We start from the raw sequence: 24,089 nt of genomic DNA, 5'->3' as shown, positions 1-24,089 counted from the left end.
TGTTTTTTTTCTTTTCAAGTTCTGGGGTTTGGGCACGTCTTTCTGTGGCTACCAAAACCAGAGTGACAAGAGGCACAGGGAGTTCTCCTCTGCACAGCCTGTGTTTGCATACAGAAGGGGAGGTGGGGAGATCTCATGTTATTTTAGAGATGCAATTGACTTCTAGGACCTGCTTCAACCTTCCGTGGGTAAAATAGAGTTTGATTTTACATGGTATGTAAAACAAACTATACTTTAAATGTGCAATATACCAGCTGTCAAAAGGCATTTAAATGTTGTTCAGTTCCCACTTCAATGCAAGACTGAGTTGTGCATTAGTTATATTCAGTGCTGTTGGCTGAAACCAGATACTTTTCACAAGTTGGATGCTTTATTACAGTAGATATAGTCCAGGACAAATGCAAGAGCTGTTCAGGCAAGAAATCACGTGCATCAAATTTACTGCATGGCTGAAGTTCTGCCGTTTAACTGGGGAAGAGAAATCACCCACAACGCCCAGAGCTTTGAAAGCCAACTTCTAGCACTAAAGACAGCCTCCAATGAAAGCTTTGACTATAAGCATTCACAAATGCTGGTAACTTTGATTTTGGTCCCAAAGCTTCTGCCTCTCCCCAGCCCCTATATTAAACCGAAAGGTTTCCAAGTGAAACCACGGTCACCTTTTTAGGTTGTGACTGAGAGTTGAAAAGATATAACCTCATTAAACCTGGCATCACTGGGAACTTGCAAGTTTGTTGGTATTTATGCAAAGGAAAATGCAAAGTTTCATCAAGCTCAGTGCAGAAGCCACACAAAATGACAGATTTTGTCAATATTGTTTGCCTAAAGGAACATTGGTTGCTCAAATGTTAGTTCAGATTTGACATTAAAATATACTTTATGTTAGCAGATCTACCCATTAGTTTGGACTATACTCAATTCTGTTCTACAGACAAGCTCCTACACGTTCTGTTTGGCAGAAAAGCTCCTTAGATAAATATCCTTATGTACATCAAAATGTCATGCAATAAACATTCTTTGCACTTAAATAGAAGCTGTGTTTTGTCTCTACTTTCTCTAACAATTAACACAAGAGCCTAACCACTGTAATGCAACAACTGACACTTCACAGAGCAAAAATAATCCCAGTGATGTGATTCCTTCATTTGTCTGTCAGTGGTACCTACTGGCTTTTATATCCCAAATATTTTATGGAGTTTATGTGTAGTTTAGAAATAAAATATAGGTATAGGGTAAAAATAAAGTTCTAATCTCAAAAAAAAAGAAACACGCATCGATGCTTAGAAAACATCTAACTATTATATGTAGCTCAATTATATATGCCATTCTGTTTGCCTGAGCAGGAACATTTAAGCGCAACTGTTAATGCACACAAAGAGAATACTCAGATCCCCCCACCCCATAACAAGAACTTGAACACCAACCTCCCTTGAACCCTGCATCCTGCTTACCCTATGGAATGGTCTAACTCTCATCACCAGTCAGCAGTCTTTCCAGTTGCTTTGGACTCTCAGAGTGAAGCTATATAAAGAATAACGAGAGAGTTGCCAGTCCTGTTCCATTTTCAGTCTCTACTGACAAAGAGAACAAGCTATAGTTTTGTCACTTAAATGACCAGAAAAGTGCAGTGTCACTTACTTGGATTTAAACAGCAAAAGGTGCTCAAGATTAATGAAGACGAGCTGATGCATTAGTGGGTTTTCAGCAAGTGCAGAAACCAAATGATGACAGCCTTGACTATCAGGAAAGAACAGCGTAGGCAGACCAACATAAGAAATAGAATACATGCAGATATTTGCATTTCCTTTCTCATGGCACCCATGCCTGGAACTCTTTTTCTTATGTTTTAGGCCACTTTTTAAAATTCAGGAGCTTAGATGCCTTGAAAATACCATCTCTGTCAGCCCTCATCTCTACAAAGTTACAGTCGGAACAGCAAGCTGGAGCTAGAAGGCCAAGGAATATCTACACGGCGATTAAACTGCAAACTTCTGCATATTAACAAATACTGTGCTTGAAACTGCAAACTTCTGCATAATAACAAATACCGTGCTTGAAACTAGAGCAACTGGCCGGCATATTTTACACTGTGATTTTTATTTAACAAGTTCACGACACCTGAAGGCGTGATGGACACCTTCCAGTGCTATTGACATGACAACTTCTTTGCCCAAGACAGTTTTCAGTGCAGTCACAAAGGAAGAGACAACCACATAAGGTAGTACAGGGAATAAATCAGGACAAGGTGTACAGTAAGAAGGATGCATGCATGTTCTGATGGTCCTATCAAATACATACGAAACAGCAGTCTGGATTTAACAGGGACCTTTGCATTTTGAGGAGAAAGAATGCACTTCTTATAGAAGGCACAGCAGCAGCTTTAAGTATGATGGGAAGCGAAAGCCTGTTTGTACTAACGTTTTCCATTTTTCGTGTTAAAAACATCAGGCTTTCAGAGGGCAGAGAAAATACTGCATGTGTAGGTGAAGAGGGACGAGGCAAAACAGTGCCAGAGCCATCAGAGACATAGGACCATAAGTTTGAAAGAGATTTCCCAGCTCAGCAGCATGGCCACAGCAACACACCACTGCTTTCAGCCATTTTGCACATGCACAAGTGTTTGCTATTCACAAGTACATTGTTGCAAGATTTTTTTATGGCACAGGAGAGGTGATCTGCACATCCCACGGTCAGCACAAAGGGCAGCTAGGACAGCGGCTTGAGCAAAAAGCCAAGACAGAAACAGAGGAAAGGCCATAGGGCAAGGAGTGAAAGCTAGACAGGACTGGGCTTGTACACTGTGTAGAAGACGCTAATATCAGAGTAATTATATAGCTTCTTCTAGCTACGCCAATGTTTTGCAGTACTATTTCTTTCCATTCAAAAAGGAGCCTTTGCTCCTCCCTTTGGAGTGGTCTCTGCAGTGTACTGGGCTGCAGAAGCAGGGCCACCAGCCTACTTAATGGTGCCCTGTCCTCGGGCAATGGGGAAACCCAGAACTTCAAGACTTTCTAAAAGTGTTTGTTTCTAAGGGATAAAAAGGAGTGGCTCTCTGGAGCACACGGAGGTGTGCTTTACAGCTTTGGGAAGAGGCTCATTTCCACACACAAGAAAAACCACACCAGATCACACCAGAAGTCCTTCTGAGGCCAGTATCTCACCCTTGGCACTGACCATTAAGTAATGCATAGGGAAAAATATAAAACCAGGTCAACTACAATGTCTTCCTACAACACAGTTACCCTGCAACAACCTGTGGTTCAGGGACCTCCTGAATCAAAGTTGGTGTTTTCATATTTAGCAGTTTGCAATAGGATTTTCAGGCATGAGTCTGGACAGCTGCTTTTTAAACCCACGTAAATTTGTCGCACCGGCAACATTGCGCAACGAGGACTTTGCAACTGAAACATGCAGTAGGCCAAGATTATCATCCTCCTATTTGCTCTGACCCTGCCTCCAGCTGGTTTCATTCAGTGCACCACACTTCTCGTTTGGGAAGGAACAGCAAACAGTCATTCTCTGGTCACTCGTGGTTTCATAAACTTCCACCATCTCTTTCTTCCATCCTTTCTTGTCTAGACTGCAGACTCCTAGTCTGTACATTCCTTTGGATTATCCTAGCTGCTTTTGTCAGCAGTTTATCTGGTTTTGCTGTATACTTTTGCTCTGTAAAAATGGCCTTGACTCTTGTCACCGTGTCATATTAAACCTGAATTTACATATTCAAATCCTTCAAAAGTTTCTGTTCTCTTGCCCAGAACAGATATTCTGGTTGCTGGGTGCAATTCCTAGACCTCCCTGCCAATGCTTTTTTAGAACTGGTGGCATATTCGCTGTCTTCTGCTCTCCTGCTATTTTGGTGGTTTTGAACAAGAGGTAATACAGAACAGTCATTCAACTAAAACAAAACATGTAAGGTGAGCTTTAAAGGAGCACATAGCAATTTCCACTATGAAATTCCTCATTCTAATGGATCTTCTGCAGACTGAAAGAAATCTTTAATTTTTCAGATTCTCAGGAAGCCAATGAGAAAGTTATTCCCCTCTCTCCACCTACCTTGCTCCTAGCTGCTTTCTCTTGGGGCAACAGCTACTATGCCCTGTGTCTCACTACCCCAGTTCTGGTGATGGGAATCAGAAGGTAGTGGTGTAGCAGAATGACTGAAGGAAAATATTTCCACATAGTCAGATTTTCTTTTGCTCAACCTGGTGCCTGTGCAGACAACAAGGGAAAAATTCATCAAGATCTACAGGTGTTTCCAGTTGTGCCAGAACATGTGCAAAACCAGCAGCTGACCACAGCTGGGTTCCTGTCCACATGTGTAACAAGTTAGTGATTTTACACAATCCTGGTGGACAGTCCACAAATTAACTCAGCTTTGGGAGCAGAGTTTTCACCACCTGAACTGTTCTGAGACTTCCTCCAAGTTCTGCAGTGGGAATGCTGGCTTCCCAGGTGAGAAGAGCCCGTCCTCACAACGTCTTCACTGGACAGGGAATGAGATATCAGTGTTGCTCTGCAACATGTGCACTCACTCCACGGTAAATTGGAGTGCCACCCATTGCTCCCGCAGTGCTGCCAGTAGGATCTAAAGGGATGGCTGACCTGAGAAGCATCAGCCCCACCACCCACACTTGCAGTGACTACATGCAGAATCATTAGGACAGGGGGCCAGGGGTTCACTGAGATATCCCTGAGCCTAGAGAGAGGGCAATGCCAGACTAGCAGGGGGAACGGAGGTTACCTGTACAGGAGAGCCAAGGCAGGTCCAGAGAAAAGTTAGAACAAGATTGGGAAGACCCAGCTGCAGCAAAGGCCAAGAAGCTTTGAGAAGCCATTCTGCTACAGCCAGGATCAGCTGGAAGCCCTTCAAAGGAGGCCTGGCTTCAAGCAGTCCAGAAAATGCTGTGCCATGTATGAGTGAAAGACCTGTGGTCCCATGCAGGGTGAACAGACTTCATGAAAAACACACAGCACAGGCGCTGCTTAAGGGAATTTGAAAAAATAACAGCAGAATCCCCTCTTCAATTCACACAGAGCTTCTCTGCTGGCCTGTGTCCATGGCCCCATGCAGAAGGGCATGCTGCACTTCTCAGTGTGCAGGAATTGGTTTTCCAAGCCCTGGACAGGTTTGGCAAACCACTGAGGCAGTCTGTTGTGTTCCTCTACTCCCACAGCTGTTTGTTACCATATCTACAGCTGCACTGGCAGGGCAGTAGTTGTGTTTCACCTCTCATCCACTTCCAGCAAAGTCCCACCAGTTTAATTAGAGAAGTAAGGCCACAGGCAGGCACCTCCTTCCAAATTTAGCTGAAGAGGTATTGGCCTTCAGATGTCCACCTCTCATCCACTCCCCAAGTCAGGTTATCAACCCACAGCCCCACTGTTGGAGTGGTTTGAGACTGCTCTAAACCACATCAAACAAACTCAGAGCATCTGCTCAAACTGCTCAGCCTAATTCAGACTTGTGGGTGGACACGTATCTTAGAATAAAGTGGTAGAGTTGAGGACAAAAATCACCTCAGCTTGCAGGTGCACAAGTCTTTCTTCATGCCTGAAACAAAAAGAGCAGCTTTCAAAGGCAACTACAAGGAAAGACCAAAATGTTAAGCGTTCAATCCATCACAGAATGGACCAACTACGTGTGACCTAAGTGTTTCACCTTAAACATAATAAGGAACACTCCCACGAAGAAACTTCTTGGCACTGCACAGAGCTGGTAACTTTCCTTCAGTGTGATGCTGGGCAGTTGCTGGTGGTTGCATTTGGTGCAGCCAGAATGGGCAAGGCTGCCTAGTCATGCCCTACTCTCCTTTTTTCACTCTACCCATTTGACCTGCTAAGATAAATCTACCTAGAGATACAGTGGGCTAAGAGTGGAGTGTCCAGGGAAGGAGGGGAAGAAACTAAAGGTTTTAATTAAAGAAGCAGTACTCGTGCAGGATACCAGAAAACTCAGCATTAAGATATAAACTGTTTTGGTCCAAGTACAGCACACCTATACCTCCTCATGACACACACCTCATTACAGCTGACAAAACTACAACATGCCTGAATGTGGCCACAGTGCAGACAGTAAACAGAAAGGACTTCCATCATCTTTAATACACAGTCAAAGCCTACAGAGACCACAATTCCCTGTCTCAATATAACTGGGCAAGTTGCCACACAGATATGCTCATATTAGAGACAAAAAACAGCTGCAAGTGTCTCTAGACCACTGCTGGCCATATTTATCTTGTGGGTTACACTTGGCCAACTCTGATTTAAAAATCAAAGCAGGTAAATTTTTCCCCCACTTTGATACCAAGTAACAGATGTACGGAACTGAGCCCTTACTGGCAACCCAGTGATATGACAAGAGGGTACTATTAAAAAACAAACAAACAAACAAAAAATAGAACAGACATATACATAAGGTACAACCCCCCAATTTTCTCAGTACATTGGGGCATACATGCTTGCAACATGAACTCCGTAAAGCTGTATTTTATACAGCTGCCTTTTAAAAACTGCTGAACAGGTGACACTCCTTAGCAGGCCTCCAGGATTCAGTTCAGCAGATTTGCAGTTACACAGTCGCATAGATTTCTCTTTTCCACCTGAAGAAGCAGAGTTTCTGTCTATAAGAGGGGGGAACAAAAGCAACATCAAAAAACAAGCATCAGCACTATAAAATTAATTAGCTCCCAAAGAAAAGTGCATTTTACTTTTGTTCTAAGATTTGGAATTGGTTGTATAAGATGAGGCTCAAGGTAATAATCAGAGTTTTTCCTTACTGCTCTGAAAAATAATTTAGCTTTTGTGTGATTAACTGGCATGCCAACATGGCAATACTTCCTATGACATGGAGAAATTCACTGCAGTACACATTCATGTTTTTCACGTTAGTACATTCAGTATACTTCTGGGTGCTGTATTTTTGTTATTTGTCTTTCTTACAATCTTACTTCAACTGCACAAACTGGAGCATAAGCTCTCAAGTTCATGGGAGGCTTAAAAAAAACCCCAAAACCTGTCAGAAATTTTCTTTTTACTTAAAAACATACTCAAAAAATTAAATTTAGAGTACTACAGCCTGGACTCAACTTTGAAAGTTATACAGAGAAAGTGAGGCATAATTTAATGACAGAATATCTCAAGTTGGAAGGGACCCATAAGGATCATCAAATCCAACTCCCTGCTCCTCGCAGACCTACCTAAAACTAAACCATATGACTAAAAGCATCATCCAGATGCTCCTTGAACTCTGACAGGCTCTGACCACTTCCCAGGGAAGCCTGTTCCAGTGACCGAACACCCTCTCAGTGAAGAAATTTACTTCTGTTTTAACTTCTCCTGCTTCACTGTTGTTACCGTTAATACACTGTTGGAGCCCAAAGTAGATGATAGGTTCTGAGCTGGCATACAGCCATCACAGTTCAAATGTGTGATGAGATTGCTGGCTTCTTTAGGGTCGCAAAGTGGTGAAAGCAGAGGTCCCCCAGTTGAACTGGGGTTCATCAATATCAGATCATTGCTGCCCACAGGGATTTTCTGGAGCAGCAAGAGCAGATTGGGAACTTCTCAGAGCTGGAGCTGGGTATGATCAGAAAGGCCTGCATCCTCTCAACCTACCTCATGCAAGAAGTGACTGAGGACCAGGGAAGTGACAGCAGGCCTCCATAACTCCATAAGAGAAATTTGGGAATCCTTCCTCTCTAGCACACACACTCTTTGGTTTTCCTGGCTGTTTGGAGCACTTGTGGCTTCAGTAGAAGCATGACAGAGCACAGAGCTGTTTGACATAAACATCATATCTTCATGTCATTTTGTCTGTCCTGAGCTCAAGCTGTATCTGAGAATCAGTCTGATCCAAAAGAGGACTTCCTCCTTGTTATCATGGGACACTCTAGCTGTGGGAAGTCCACTCACCAAATGAATCCCCACTGGCATAACCAGCTAGACAAAAAAAGGGCATTATGAAGACTACCGGCTCTAAATGCCAGTGAAATCCCTCCTTAATCTGCCTGTTTTGTGATTTTCTTATTAGGTGGAATTGCCATGTGATTAAAGACTGTGTTTTAAAAGCTGGTGATCCACTGACCCACATCAGCTGAAGGCACTTAGAGCAGAACTGGGCTGAAGCATCCTGCTTACCACCTGCCTTCTTAGTACAGGAAAACCTATCTGTTGGTCAGGTTTTTATCCCAGATGATAAATCACCAGACACAGCCCTGTGGTTCTATAACAAATCACGCATCGCTTTTGATTGTTTCAGCTACCCTGCAAAACTGGAAAGATCTGATCAGACTTAGATAATCACCTTAAAGACACTCAATCATCGCCTTCTAACCATCTCCTTGACATCATCTGCAATGGTTTGAATAAGGGAGGTTGACAGCATGCCAACAGCTTCGGAGCTAAGCCTCAAGGCTGCTTACCATCTAATATATCTTTAATAACATTTTCAAGCCTTTGTTTTCACTTTCATGGGCACATCTAATTCAATGTGCTTTGAAAATTCCAAATAACTACTGACAGTTTAGAAAGGAATAAAGAACAAAATGAATGGCACTAACTACAGCTTTGATGACTGTTTTGTGAGCATGATCACAAAACCATTTGCACAGAGATTTGTTATTATCCCCTGGTGGGTTAAAGCACATTTCAATAAAAAAATCAAACCACCAAAAAAACCAGACAGGGCAGGGTCCAGATTCTGAACCTACAAAAAAGCTCATAAATTCCAGCTAAAAATGCAGTTCCTGAGCTCTTTAAAGTTGTAAAGCAATGTCCACTGGTTAACTCTGAAAAAATGTGTTGGAATTTTGAAAATAAGTGTCTATAGTGCAGACTTACAGTGAACTGTATAGCCCATGGACTGCATTTGTCTTACAGGATTTGTTTTACGGCTTGCTCCCTGCTGGCCTCTGTCTTGAGCAGCTTTTAGATGCACTAGAGAGCTGGCAGTGAACTGGCTGAACGGTTTTGATGGCAGCAGCTCCCTCCTGGCAGTACAAGAACCCTCTCCCTAGTTCATGATCAGAGCTGCACCTGCCATATACTGGGCTTTGGCTGAGCGGTGAATCACAGATATCCCCAGAAAAGATTGCCCAGAGCTGGTTACGGCTGTTAAAAAAACTAATCCAGCCTGCAGCCTGCTCCAAGGGCCCAGAAGCAACAAAAGGATGGCAAACAGTATGCAGGGGGGCAAACAGATCTGGTATGTGTGGGGTTAGTAGCCAGCTTTTCGGAGGTGGTCTGTGACCCTTCTCTTACAGCATGAGTAAAATGCAGCCAGCCTGTCAATCAGTAAGTGATCATCACATCACTGTAGGTTACAAGCATGTCTAGTCTTGTAAAAGGAAGGAGTTATAGACTATGCCCCCCACAAAAGATTATTTGACCTACCTAAAGTCAGTTTGCTTTGTAAGACACCATGCAGATCAACACAGGGCCAAATTAAGTGTGAAAACTCCTGAGTGGTGCAATAAAACTGTATGGTTTCCCCAGCACAAAACTGCAGGGCTAGATTTGCAGGAGGAATTAAATGGGAATTTCCTCTCTAAGCTTTTGGGAATCCCTCCCCCTCCAACACAGTTAGGAGCTGCTTAGTCATCATCTAAAAATCTTGCCTGCAAATGAAAGAGAGTTTTTCAAGGAAATTAGTGTCTCCAGTGGGAATATTCACAAAGGAAATTGTATTTTCAGGGACAGAAACATTTGCCCCACTAAGCAGCAAAACAGATTAAAATAGTCAAATATAAAATATACATGTGACTGAAAGGAATCATCTTAAAACTCCCAGTTTGCATCAAATTGGGCCACAGCTGAAAAATAAAACTAAGAATTGAAACACTGTAGAAGGCAGTTCCACCAAGTCCTCAGCTATTAAATATTTCCATGTCTTCTGAAGATGTAGGCAGAGTTCCTAGCTTAATGACTGGAATAGGCCTCTCCTGGTCCAGAGGCACTGAAGGATCCCAATATGGGTTAAACTATTTAGATTTTAAAGTGATACAGAAACAATAGCTTTGTTTGGGGGAGAATATATCATGAGGCCACATTTTCAGGCTTGCCGTCAAATCTACAGCTGTCAAAGTCAATAACAGGACATTCCTCTCAACCATATCTTTTTTTGTATCCTCACTTCTCCTTGGCTGTCTTTTAATTTTATTTTTTAAAAAGTATTAAAAAACAGTTGCTACCTTTGGAGCTCTTATTGCTACTCCTGCTTTGGATATCTGTATTAAGCTTCTCTGTTGGTCTGCAAGCTGTAGGTGTCATAAAGGTCACTGCCATAGCCAGACAGCCCGAGAAGATTTTACTAGTCGAGATATTTTTGAATCAAGATTCAGAAATTCTGATGAAAAGTTCAAAGGTTTGTAAAAAAAGGAAAAGGTGTGCTAGAACCAGTTTGCTGTATGCTCTGAACATCTTGTTTGGGCTGTATACAGGGCTCGGCACATGTATTCATTAACAAGATTTCATCATGAAGGAGCCTAAAATACATTTGACCTGTAATTATCGAACAGACTTTGTTTAACTGTAAATGTGCTACATACCAATCTGGTTCTGCTGGAATGTTTGTTTGCTTTTATGTAGTATGTCACAATTCAAGGGATCTTCATTCCTGCACCTGCATTTTAACCTAAACATCATGGACCCTGGTCAGAGTTACCTCAAACTGTTCTTCAAAGACGCCCTGTTTGCAGGCTTTGAACTGTGAACAGCCTTAACCACAGATTAGAATAGCAAAAAAGTCTGAGTGTTTTCTGTTGAAAAATCTGTGCAAGAGTGTAGCTATAGCACTTCAGCTAAAGAGTACACAGGAGGTGGGGAAAAAGCCACCCTCCTGAGACACTGCTATCTGAGAGCAGCTGGGATACAGCTAGTCACAGACTGCAGGTTGCAGTAGCAAGAGACAGATTCAACTCCCCTCACAGAAGGAAGACACCAACCTCGGCAAATTCTTCACAGTGACTCCAAGCCAAACAAGCTTCCTTCCTGAGACTGTTCTACTTTGTGGCATTTTTCATCACTATGGAATCAGAAGCATGTAAAAAGTATCTACAAGATGGTGTTTCCTCCCTTAGCCTCTCCCCAGGGGTAAGAGCATGGGCAGGTGAGCATTTTATTTTAGCAGGCTTTTTGTACGAGCTAGCTCTCTCCTTTTGTGCAACAAATATAAATGATGCTTTCACCTTACTTCCCCTAACATCAAAACAAAGATGTGCGCTCAGCATTTGGAATGAGAACAGTAGCAAGAGATGAACAGAGGGTTGAGGACTGTCAGTTCGCGCTTTCCTAAGCTTCCTAGCTTCCCTGATACCCCAAGGCAGAAGAATTCCATAGATCATTGCATAGAAAGGTGAAATGCAATTAACCAGCTTTACTTCTGCAGATAGGACAGTACAGTTGACTATTTTGCGCAAAATCCACCCACTTTATCTACCTTTACAGCATTTTCTTCCATATTAAAAAAAAAAAAAAGGAAATTGAATGTTTCCTTACCCGTGTGTCTAGATTATATGCTGTCTTCTTTAGATCCTGCAGAGCCCTCTGCATGAACTCAAATGCATGGCAATCAACACAGGGACGACCTAGGAGAGTATTTAGTAGAGAATCATGACTATATGGCATGAAGTATTAAGAAGGGATAAACAGTGATTATAAGTATGAGGAAGAGCTACAGAAAAGAGTCCACAGAGTGAGCGTTAATGTACGTACTCTTGAACAATCCAGGTTAGTGTAAATGGTCCTTTATGATGGTCCACCCAGTCTCTCAATGACAAAAGAATTATTTCAACTAATTTGCATTAAAAATTTTCAAACTCATCTTCAGATTTTTCAGACATTTCAGAAATTACCTCTGAGACCATGAACCTGTTCCCGGGAGAATATTGTCTCTAAATCTCACAAACTTCAGGTCTAAAGAGAAAGCTAATAGAATAAAATTGACTGCATTATCACAAAGACAGATCACTTCGCCTCTAACTTTTAATATGATACAGCTTTGACCAAAGCTAGTGAAGTAAGCAGCAGATAAACAATGCCCTATCATTCGTGGGCACTGCTGATAAGCAGAACTGCTGCATTCTGGACTAACTGCAGTGTCTAAGATAGTATTCCCATATCTAGGTATCCAGACTGAAGGTCCCAAGGCTTGCTTTGCCTTGATCATCATGTAACACAAAGCTGTGCCCTAACAGATAGCAGTGCTGACACAGAACAAATATAGGCGTGATGAAATGTCTTCGAGTCATCAAGCTCTACATATGCTCTTTTTTGATTCTCAGTGCCTGTGCCTCTGACAACTTCATAGGAAATATTGCGCAAGTGAGAAATTCTGAGCGCAGGTTTAGTTTGCTCTTTGAGGTCTGGTAAGGAAGAAAGGATGAAACCTAGAGTGATGTTGGAAAACCTGGCTGTGTCTGTCAGCCTATTTTGCAACCACTTGATATTTGACTGATGACTACAGGTCTCGGGTAAGCTGGAGTATGAGCTTCCAGCTCACGATCTGTGTGCTAACCAGCAGACAGAAACCCTGTCTGCTGGAGAAGTCTGCCAAATTCTTTAAATGGCTAGTAAAAAAACCCAAAAGAGATAAAAAAATAAACATTGGCCAGTATTACAGACCTCCTCTTTTATTACTGTACCACCACCCAACCTTTGTGTTATTATATATGCACCAGACGTAAGGAGAGGACAGCGTTTTCCACATCAACAACTCAATGCAAGGTCCTGCCATTATGTTTATGATGTAAATTAAACCCATCACAGATCAGCAAAGGAGAATTAGGTGGTTGAAGGCTGCAAGACTGTCGAGTGTGCTTTCTTGACACCTTCATTGTGATTTTTCTAAAATAAAAACAACTGACTTTAATATAGTAGACATTACCAGGAATGAAAGATGTAATGAACATTCAATGTCAGCTAAAAAAAGCTAGTCTCGTCTGTGTCTCTGAAAAGCAAAGAGGGCGATTCCTGGTATAGAAAGGGCTAAGACAATGAAAGGGCTGTTCAAAAGAAAAGGTACAGAACAGTGACAGATTTCAGGTACAAGCGAGACAGCAACAGGCAGGAGATCAGGGTAAAGAGAGTGGTGAGCCTTGGACGCAGGAGAAAAACAGCATTGGTATGCTATAAAGTTGTGATTTTAAAACATCATAAGCAAGACATCCAGAATAGGACAAGCTTCAGTGATATGAAGTCCTGCAACATTAAAACTACAGTACAAGCTGCATGAGAGGACTGTAGGGTGGTACTTACTTTCAGCTGGTATGGCTGTTCCCGCTTCCTGATCAGATCTAACCGGCTCTGCGAGAAGCAGTGCAATCACAAAAAATAAAGGAACTGTAAGGATCACTCTTCTCAGCAGGCAGGGTGCCAGCATCTTGGGAATGGGTGCTTCTCTGTTTATCAAGAGATAAAACAGGTTAGTGAGGAACATCACAGATACAAGGGGTTTGCTATGAAGAATTTAATGTTGCTGATGGCTAAAGCATTAGCAGTCTTCCTCTGAAAGAAAAAAAATGTATCATAAGATCTAGAACATGGACAGAAGTTCTCTGTACTTCTCCCGCAGTGCACGTAAAACCCAACTGGGAGAGAACATCCCTAGACATGAAGATCAGAAGTCCCTACACAGTTCTTGGTTTCATTTGCAAGCCAGGATGCCAGCAACTTTGCCTGCTCTGTGATTCCAATCTTTCTTTTTTCTAGACATTCCCAGACCAGCACATGAATCTGGACAGACGTTTCACTGTTAGGCTTCAAGATCCAAACAGCAGGGATTATGGAGCTGGCTGAAACAGACCTGAACCTGGAAAAGGAGTTTTTACCCACTCTCTTGCTTTACTGATGCACTGTCTTTTCACAAGTATAGTAACTAAAGCTAACCATTATTGTTAACTATGCACCACACTGATCATAAACTCCTTTATGAAAGTAGCTGAAAGAAAACACTCTTGTTAAACCTCCACAAATTCATAGGTAGAATTTCTAACAGTAAATGCATCAAAACTCTTTGACCTTCTGTTTCCCCTCCCAATCTGGGTTTCAGACCTTTATTTGCAGCCATCCATTTGTTCCTGAACATCACAGCCAGGCCACACCATGCCTTGAAGATAGGTACAGTCTGGTCCAGCAACACTTCCCCTTCACACAGAGGCAAAATTTTTGACAAGCACACAGGTTTCAAATGAAGAATTTTCTTGATCCAGCAGGTAAACTGTTCAGATCAAGAGGCAATATGGGAAACTTGGAATGGCTCACACTGCAACTGTCTATTACAGGTTTCAGTTCAAGCTTCAAGGATTCTGACAAACTGCTAGGGTGGTCCTTAGTTCAGCCAAGTTTACCTTCCATTCCTGTACATTCAAATGGAGGAAAGAAAGAATCAGATAAGGTTAAGTTGTAGAAACACATGAAAATTCTCTTTAGCTGAACCGAGGAAATCAGGATAACATTCTGTTTCTTCCTGATTTTTAAGTCGGTACAAAAGCAAAAGATGTTGCGTAAGAACATCAAATCTGCATGTGCTGAGTGCAAGAGCACAGCACTCCCCAAACCAGCTTGTATTTCACATTTGAAAGGGCAATAGAGGGAGGCAGGAAAGGAAGAGTTTTTCCCCATGTTGTCACAACCACAGGATGGAACAAGCTTGGTACATGCAATCCACTGTTTCAGACACAGGTAATGTGAAGCCGCAAATTCTTCATGAACACTTGCAGCACGTGCAAACCAGCAATTCATCCAGGAAAGGAGCAGCATTACACACATCCCCTTCCCGTGCACCTCAAACTAAACATCAGAGTAGGGGATGGTTCAGAAGCAAGAGACACACATGTACATAGTCTCAGGCATATTTGGGCCCACATCAAAAAATAGATCTGGTAATGCAATTCCTATAACCTCAGAACTGGGCTTCCCATCCCTTCCACTGTTTAGAAGTCATCTGATGTGATCTTTTTTCTTACTTCTGCAATCCTTAAAATAAAGGGATTAAAATAATAAGAAGTGGCTTGGGTTATTTGTTTTAATTAATGGTGATCTGCAATCAAAGCAAGTACAATCAAAGACACCAGGCTTTGAAACAGGATGCAGCAGAGTGCCTCCAAGTAACAGTAAATTAGGATAATACCAGCCCCCTTTGAAAGTATGTAAAGCAGAAACCTCCTGGTCAGTAGGAGCAGAGGATATTCGCATAGCTGACTATGAGTGCTGGAAAGGTTCAACAACACAAAGCAGATATGCTGTTAAACTTTTTCAGGGTACCTTACATATCACCCACCCCAGCACCAGTTCAGCTTCGTATGTGAGCCCTGTTGCAAAATAATTTCTCCCCAAGTGCAGCCATCACCTTAGGCCACATCTAACTACTTACTGCCTCTTAGTTATTCCGTGGGAATTTGCTATCTGCGAGGAATAATCATGACAAGCTTCAAGGGTGGTCTCTCTCTGCAGCGCAACTGGGAATGGAGACAGATCTGTGCATGGACTTCTGTGAAAGAGAAAATTCACCCCCTCTAACAAAGGAAAAAAAATCAGTACCTGATCTCCCTCTCGTCTTTGTGACGGTCTCTTTGAAATGGCCGCTGCAAACTGCTAACAGAACAAGTGCAGCATTTCTGAGCATGTGCACTGTCTCTTTTTAACCTTCTCTGAAAGAGGTTATTACTATGGGGAGATTTCTGCCATGGCAACAATGCAGTGCACTGCAGCACAGCGCAGATTTAAAGAGGAACAGGCTGTGTCTCCCAGGTCTGAGGAAGGATGTTTCTGCTTTGACATGTGAGTTCCAGCAGTAACTTACCTGCTCCAGGTAAGGGTTTTAAAGCCAAGCCATTTGATTCCTCTCTCTTGAAGTCCGCTGAATGGTTTTCCCGAAGTCTGCTCAGCTGGATGTGGTGCCTGATGCAAGCAACTTGCTTCCCTAGTGCCTGAAAATAACCATGACAAATTACACCTGCTTTATGGCAAACCAGGAGAAACCATGGGATCACACTCAGAAACAGCAGGACACGTCACAGGTGAGACTTTGGTGAAGGCCAGGATCTGTTCAGTGCATGGTCTGCGAACAGGGGGTCACAACCACCCAAGCCTGCTTTCCTGGGCATTCCTGTGATTCCAGACTCAGGGCTGCCAGGAACAGCTGCAGGAGTGCAGGCCCTTAAACTCTGAGCGGGAACCTGAGTCCAAACTCTGAGCACACTTCACCCCCGTGTTCCAGCTTGCACCCCTGCTCCCGTTTCAACTCCCCATGAGCTACTCTCCAGAACAACGCTGACGGCACTCGTGCTGAATGCAATGCAACAATGGAGCACAGATGATAAAAGTGCTTTCGTCCAAGCAAAGCTAAGTTCAGGGGTCGCATCTTCCCCCCAAAAGACATCTCCCATCACAAATTAGAAAGTAGCAGTTCTTGTTCCAGAGAGAATGAGCACAGCCAAGGGCAGGTGCAGTAGTGGGAAGCACGCACCGATCTTCAAAGGGACCGTGCTCCGTGTTTGCTTTTAGCCGGTTCAGTAGGGACTCCAACGCTTTCATGGTGAAAGTCAGGGGCACTCGGTGTCCAGGAAGGTCAGGCACACAACCTTTTTTTTCCCATGAGTAGAAACTCCTTCTCAGAATTCTGACTAAATTGCTAGCTAATATTTTTTTTCTGAACGTGCTTTATAACGTGTCTCTCCTGTATGGCCCTAGGGGAATGGTTTGCTCCCACTAATTCAACATTTTAAGTAAGATGCTAAAATTTCAGGTTGATCAGTGTGTGACTACGATGCTATATGAAGTTACAGCACCCACAGCAGAGTCAAGAGTGGATTAATTATAGTACTGCCATCCTTATACATCATAAAACAGAAAGAAGGGGAAAATAATTTTTAGAGACCGTTCATTTGGGCAAACAAGATTTAGCATTGTTCTTGCAGAGATAACCATACAGGATTTTGTCTGATTAATTATCTGCCTATACACAAATCACAAATGCAGAACTTTATTCATGATCATTCTCAGTCATCTATTACCACACCTTGGCCTCTCTTCCTGACAAATAACATAGATATTCACATTTATACACACACATATCTATAGATCTATATATTTATCTGTACATATCTACACCTTTTCTTAACCTGCACTCTTGATCATTCCCAGTAAATCTCACCCTGTTCTCCTGAATCCCATCCTTCCTTTATCACAACAGTAACACCAAGCAGCCAGCCCCAGTAGCTTGGGTGTTACCACTGATTCCTTGTTTCAGACCCACACAATGGGCTTCTGACTCCTTTAAATACACTTTTAATAAATCTGTTTCTGCTGTTCTCAGCTGCCAAATTCCTTGCTCTAAGCAGCTCATAACAGACACTGTGACCTCCCTTCTTTAGCCTTGTCCTAAATCTACTTGTCCTGCAAAGAACAACTTCCTTGTTAGTGGTTTAATCACATTTCCTCTTTATTCACTTCTCCCCTCTCTGTGCTGTGTTAAGCATCAGCTTTTCTCTTCACTGAAGCTAATATTTTCTCAGCTGGAAAATATCAGTTTACCAAGCAGGAGATTTTTGACAGAGACCCCAGTTTAGGACATTTTTGTTTGAAAAATGTTTTGAAAAAGATTATTTTGACAGTTTTCAAATTGATAATTTCTGGCTTTCTGCTTCAAAATTATTTCCTTTTTAAACCTATGCTTAACAGAGAAGAAAATACACTTCATGCTCAGTTCATGGAATTGCAGAGTGGGAGCACCTCTTACACTAAGGGTATTGGGGCACATCCCCACCAGAACATTACAACCCCAATAAAATCTTTCCCTCTTTTATTTCCCTCACACACAAAGCACGGGTGGCACAGATGCTAGACCAATGGCACCCCAAAACTGGAATTACAGAGCAGAACTGGGACTATACAGCACCTACACAACAGCCCTCAGTGGCAATTTCACTGGTGTGCCCAAAGTTGCAGTGGTGGTCATACAGCACCTTGGGCTGGGCGTGAAAAGTGACATCTAAGTGAAATCTGGAACGTCCTGACACCCCAGTTGCCCTGGGGGATCATTCCTGAGGTAAGCAGAGAGAATTTATAGTTTGTTTCTGTAATGAAGTTGAACACAATGGATTTTTTTTCAAGGTCCCCACCAGCTAAAAAGCATCAAAGCACTGTCTCTGAGATTTCAATTTTTCATCTTGATAGCACATGCTTTGATACTATAAATATTTCTGTAGGATTGGGAGAAAAGCTCAAGCCTTTACCTCTAAGCCCCTTCACCGCTTGGTCTCTCCTTCGCTCTTAAATCTAATACTCTGTCACAGAAGAAAACTTCCTTCCTTCACTGAAGATAACAGATTCTGTCACTTCTTCTCCAGACACTTTTATGCTTTCTCACAGCCTGCCCTGTAAATCACGGCAAAAATCTCCCCACAAGGTACCATCTTGTCTTCCATCAAATCCTCTTTCAAGCTTTACCTCTGCCACGCATCCCACAAAGCACTGCTGCCTGGCAGAGCCTGCGGAGGAAGCCGGCTGTGACTGCTGATGGGATGCAAATGTGCTCGTTATACCAATATCTCGCTGCCTCACACCTCTCGCTGATTCCCCCCCCTTGTCATCCCGCCGCAATCCCAGGCTGCGATCGCTCGAGGGCAGGGACTGTGTTTGCACTTGCTGGCGCCCGCACCACCAGGCTGGAGTGTTGATTGAGGACTTCAGGCAGATGTGATGAATAATAATGTCAAACTACCCAAAGCTGATCTCATTGTCCCGCACTCTGATGTATGAGCTATTCACAGAGCAAGCCTTTCCTACTCTTTTCCTTCCAATGTAAAGCTCTTGGGAAGTGTCAGACTGACCAGATTAAGCAATGAAGCCTTCCTTTGTTCCCTGGACAGGCCTCGCATATCTTGGTAGCAGCAAATAATTGAAAAGGTTCCTCCTTCTGTTTTTCCCACCTGTAATTTTAGGAATAATTTCCTTGTCCGTAACTCTGATTCCTGCAATCCCTATCTGTCAGAGCATGGCTCATCTGAAATCATTCTAGGTTCCAAAAGTCTGGAGTTTCAGTGCAACACTAAGGCTGGGCTCATGTCCAAGTCTGAATTCTCCACACAGCACTCCGGGAGGCCTGCACTGTCAGAACTACTTACTGCTCCTTGGATGAGATGCTAAACTGAGGTCAAATCTTCCAGCATCTCTCTGGGAGTTGCGAAGCATTTAAAAATCCCATGGCAATATTCAGGAAGGGTTAGCGTCAGCTGAGCTATCCTTGGCTTGCACTGTCCCTATCCACCCTCCCACACACACATCTTTGGGGTGATCAGCTGCGTTCCAAGCTGTGCTTGAGCTATTTCTAGTACATATAGTTGCAACTTTAACTAGTTTGCGAAGTCCACAGGGATGTCTTGAGTACTTTGCAGCAACTATACAAATACGCATGAATGGGTTTTGAACTGAAGGGGAACAAACTGCTATCCTTCCAAGCTTCCCATTCTAGGCCCAGACTACAGAGTCCAGGGGCCACTTCTACCATGGGTGGCCTATAAAGGGAAAGAGGAGATCTCTTAGCTGAGCAGCAGTGCACCATTAGCCAGTTTCCTTGCAAAGGCTGCCTTGAAAAACAGCAACTGAGAAAACTAAAGGACATGAGATTGCTAAAATTGGAAGCTTATCAATTACCTTTTTTTCCCCAATAGATGTTTATTACCCGAAGTCTGCATAAGGACTCTCCAATGTCAGAATCCAGAAGACCCACAGGCAGAGGGCTCCAGATCGACTCCCTGCTCTAGGAATCAACTCCTTCACAGCTAGTCACCTGAGATTGATCCAGGGTGAGTTTTACGACACCAATACTTTGACCTCTCTGATAATTAATAATTCTGACATTAAGATCACTATGATTTAATGGCCTAAAAATGGATGTACCTTCACACATTTATGTCTGAAAACAGCATCTTTAACCAGAGTTCATGTTTACAAGATATGTGCAAGCTGACAGATATAGCTTCTCATTTTTACAATTTTTTTTCTCCTTTCTACAATCACAGTGCTACAAATTTCAAGCTGGTTAGTACAATATTATCCTGATTTTACACTAACTGTGACTGCACAGTTTCCAGCTAAGACCTTACTCATATCTGCCTTCAAAATGTCTTGTGAATGAATTCCTCATTTGTCATCCAGGGATGCTTTTAGACAGTGGCCAGTGAAAAATAAGCAATTAATATTCCTTAAGCATCAGTATAGTGGTCACAGTCTTGGCTGAGATGCTGGAGGACAGACCAGAACGACACCTGCTAAAAGCACGGCTAGTTCTAGCATAAGCGACTGAGTCAGGAATCAGTGACCAGAGCTGGGACAGGCTCCCATTCCCAGGAGGTCTAGAACTAGATCTAGGCAGGGATCAAGTTCTAACACAGACTCTTAAACAGATTACGATCCCCGAATCCTCAGGATCACCTGGTTAACTTTCTAGCAGGGAGACACAGCAATCACCAGAGCAGAATGCGTTATTTGTTCGTCAGAGAACTTTTTCTAACTGTTGGCAAAAAAAGTGTAGCACTACAATCCTCAAACCAACAGATTGGGTTCTTCTTCTGAAGGAAAAAGCGTGAAGAATCCTGCATCAGTCTTCTCTTTTACTAAGTTACAGATAGTAGTAGCAACTAGCGTCAACCTCTGTTAGCAGCCCCAGTGCCAACCGTGCTGTCCAAATGCACTGCAGGGCGCTTCCTACACTGCCGGCGACGGCCTTCCTGAGCTCTGACATCCAGTCTCGGTTTCTAAGCAATGTATTCTTTCATTCCTAGCATCCTGGGAAATACCTTTGCTTTCTTCTGCACCTGTCCTCCTGGTGATGTCATTTTCTTTCACTGCACACTGTTGTAAACCACATGAACGTACGCAGAAAGACAGCATCCAGGCTCTAGCTAGCACAAGATCCCCACCCAGTTTTAGGCAGAAAAATGCATGGCAGCTCTGCTTTAAGACTGTTCGTTTTCTGTCCAACACTGGTCAGAATAGTCAAGGCAGTTATGTATCTCATGCCCCAGCAATATCAAACTCATCTTATGAGACACAATTGCAGTTTTGCAGCTCTGAGACTATGCAGAATGCACTTCAAGAGAGCTGCGAACAAATCAGTCTTGCTGAGGGCATTTGCCTGCACAAGTAGCTTCAGAAGAAATATGGTGAATCCAGAGTCTGACCAGAATTAGAAAATGCTGCTAAATCTTCCTCTCAATACAAGCCTTTCAATAACCAGCAACCTCACAGCAGGCTGAACGCTGAAACACTCCACTGAAATGCTTCTTTTTCTCCTCGACTCTTTCTAATCTTCACATCTACCCACTTAAAAAGCAATAAAAATTCCTACCATGGGCAAAAAAAGCATATTCTAAGGGGATGAGGAGGTAGAAGGGAAACAAGTAGGCCATGATGATCGGTGTATTAAAAAATTCTAAAACAGACAAATATATATTGTTTTAAGGTCAGGCTGGATCGGGCTTTGAGCAACCTGATCTAGGGAGAGATGTTTCTGCCCATGGCAGAGGAGCTGGACTAGATGATCTTTAAAGCTCCCTTCTAACCTAAACCATCCTACGGTTCTATGATTAGTAGATGGTAGAAAATCTTAGAAAGCTGAAAAGCCAGGAAAAGGAATGTTTTCCTCTTATGGACAAAAAATAATAAGCTGCCCATCCATACAAAGAAAACACTTTGTACTCCCATCCCTCTCCATGGAAGGGCAGAGATTCATCTATAACTCATTTACTGATACGAGGAGGAGATAATGATAAATATAATTTTGTCAAGTAGGTTGAAGGACATGTGGGCAGCAGCCCTACACACAGGTCGGATTGAAGGGAGATTTCCTTTTGTGGAGAAAAAAGCAAACACGGTCACGCAGGACGCAGACAAAAGTGGGGAGCTGAAGTTAACATAGCCACATGGCTAAAGCAGTAAGAAATAAGAAAGTAGGTTGGGTAGCGGAGAGAAAAAGAAGGGCTAGTTTAGCTGGAAAAGTGGAGGAAAGATCTATTTCCTTAAACCTTTCCACTCCTTAGATGAGACTGGTATAATTGTGATGTACAAGAATGCTTTACTTTTGGAGGTGAACAACAAATAATTATTTTCTAGGCCCTCTCAAAAATGTCAACGGTGATACACAGCACTCTGAGGAAGAAACAGATATCCTGACTCTGAAGGTTTAGAACTGATCCATGAATTACAAAGTGTTGCTCAAGGGATGTAGACATCGGGGTGACACATCATAAGGAATGGGATGCCATCATGCAACTCTATTGTATGGGGTACTCTCCAGATATGTCCCATTACCACAATGTCTGTGGATTACTGTTTTTAGAAATGTAAACCTCAGTAAATAAAGAAAAACAAGATTTTCACTGTTCTGCTGGAACCCAGAAGTGTCAGAAAGCTGTAAGCATGTCTGTCTGATTGGTGAATCTGCCTGCAGAAACAGCTGAACACTTCTTCCAAAACTCAGCACTGCATGAGTAGGAGTTGGAGAGGTGCTTATACAATTTTAATAGCTTGAAACAGTGCTTATGTTTAAAAGCAGGAGCAGGTTATTTACAGTGCAGCCAAATTTTCCAGGCGAGGAGGAAGAGAAAACACAGAAGATATTTTACTGGGTGCTTAGAAATGTGCACAGGGAGCTGAGAGAAAAGGCAAGAGGTGTCCGTCAACTAAGCTCTTCCATTTTTTGCTTTACCTATGCTCCTTTCATATATTCCTCATCTCTTATACAACTTCTGCTGTAATTATGCATTCTGTCTCTCTCTCTTTGTTCTTCGTTCCCTCATTTGGCGTCCTTTTTTCTCCCAGCCCCTGATACTCTCCTACAATCCGATGCTCAGCTGCCATGTGTAACGTCGACCCTTGGTTTGGGCCCTCAGCTGTCTGAGTGCAGTTTAGCGACCCTCCAAAAAACCAGTTGTTTGTGCACTCTCCACTGCCTTATCCCTCTGCCAAGATGCTACTGGTTTCTAGAAAGATGGCTGGAGCAAACTCATTGGCATCTCATCCCCTTCTAGCTGATAATCTGGCATACTCTGCCGGAACGGACGATAGAGTGCTTTGTCCAGGGCAATGTGGAGTGTCACTGAACGACTACATGCTTGTGCCATCTGCCAGAATTAGTGTCAGCTCAGCTGGCTTTCTGCTCCGAACACGGCTAGCTCCAAGCAGCGCAGACTGTAAACAAAGATGTGGGTGAATGTAAAACAGAATCCTGTTTTAAAAAGTCATGTAAGCACCCTGAGAACTTCAAACATGCATGGAAGTCTCTCAAAACACTGCAGAGATAGTCAGTGGCATAGGTGCCTCAAGATCAGTCAATAAATCAATATGGGTACTGGGACTGTGCCGTGTATATCAGCTATCTGGGGACAGTAAGACGCAAACATACCTTTTTTTAAAAAGGAATGTTCTAGACAGGGGAAGGCTGGGAGAAAAATCTGCACAATCCATCCCCCCAAAACCAACAGCTGGCTCCAAGTCCAACCTGCTGCCATTAGCGGGAGGCCCTAAGGTGCTGAAAAGGCCCTCATGAGAGGTTCTCCACCTTTGCCACACTGAGGCCCATTTTGCCTTTTCTAGGACTTCCTCCTTACTTTTAGGGGTATGAGAAACACAAGGCAGTAACCACCTGGTTGTTCCTCTTCATTCCTTCTGGATGAGGAGTTTGCAACAGGGAGGACTGCCCTGTCCCCAGGAATGTGGACAGCCCACAGCATCATCCCACATTATTCTAGATCCTATGTTTGAATCTCTGATAATGCACAAACTACTTCTCATCTCCACATCACAAGAAGGGAAGAAGAGAATAAGGCAGAGCTCTCAGTTGCATAAATGCTTTTTTCTTGCCAAGGAATCTTCTCTGGGCAAACATCCTGCATTTTTATCCCAGAGAGCAGCATCACCTCCTCACAAAGAGGGTATCTTTAACTTAGTTTCTCACTACATTCTGGAAATTGCATCAGGAAGGAGAAAACAGAGATTATGTGAGGGTTAAAAGATCCAGTTTTCCAAAGCATAAATTCCTGCAATGTCTATGCTAGTGGTGCACTTGTGATATGCTAATTTTGCTAATG

The 24,089-nt window shown here is 42.9% G+C and overlaps 1 protein-coding gene across 4 annotated transcripts in view; it reads right to left on the bottom strand.

Annotated features, from left to right (window-relative positions):
• Positions 1–6,079: 6,079 nt before the first annotated feature.
• The window catches only part of LOC104329623 (NELL2-interacting cell ontogeny regulator 1), a 37,875-nt gene continuing 19,865 nt past the window's right edge, over positions 6,080–24,089 (bottom strand). For 2 of the 4 annotated variants that reach the window (XM_075420377.1, XM_075420376.1), the window contains exons 2-7: positions 15,800–15,926; positions 15,371–15,487; positions 14,050–14,354; positions 13,255–13,397; positions 11,497–11,585; positions 6,080–6,623 (exon numbers count right to left, since the gene is read on the bottom strand). In XM_075420377.1, coding sequence (XP_075276492.1) covers positions 6,552–6,623; positions 11,497–11,585; positions 13,255–13,378 — 285 coding nt within the window. In that variant the 5' untranslated portion in view covers positions 13,379–13,397; positions 14,050–14,354; positions 15,371–15,487; positions 15,800–15,926 and the 3' untranslated portion in view covers positions 6,080–6,551. Of the gene's footprint in view, positions 6,624–11,496; positions 11,586–13,254; positions 13,398–14,049; positions 14,355–15,370; positions 15,488–15,537; positions 15,616–15,799; positions 15,927–24,089 lie in introns of those variants that run through there. The other 2 variants (XM_075420379.1, XM_009934764.2) reach the window with 2 other exon arrangements.

The sequence above is a fragment of the Opisthocomus hoazin genome, chromosome 5 (genome assembly GCF_030867145.1).
Source record: "Opisthocomus hoazin isolate bOpiHoa1 chromosome 5, bOpiHoa1.hap1, whole genome shotgun sequence".
In the NCBI taxonomy this organism is placed as follows: Eukaryota; Metazoa; Chordata; class Aves; order Opisthocomiformes; family Opisthocomidae; genus Opisthocomus; species Opisthocomus hoazin.
This window is presented reverse-complemented; position numbering and strand designations above follow the sequence as displayed.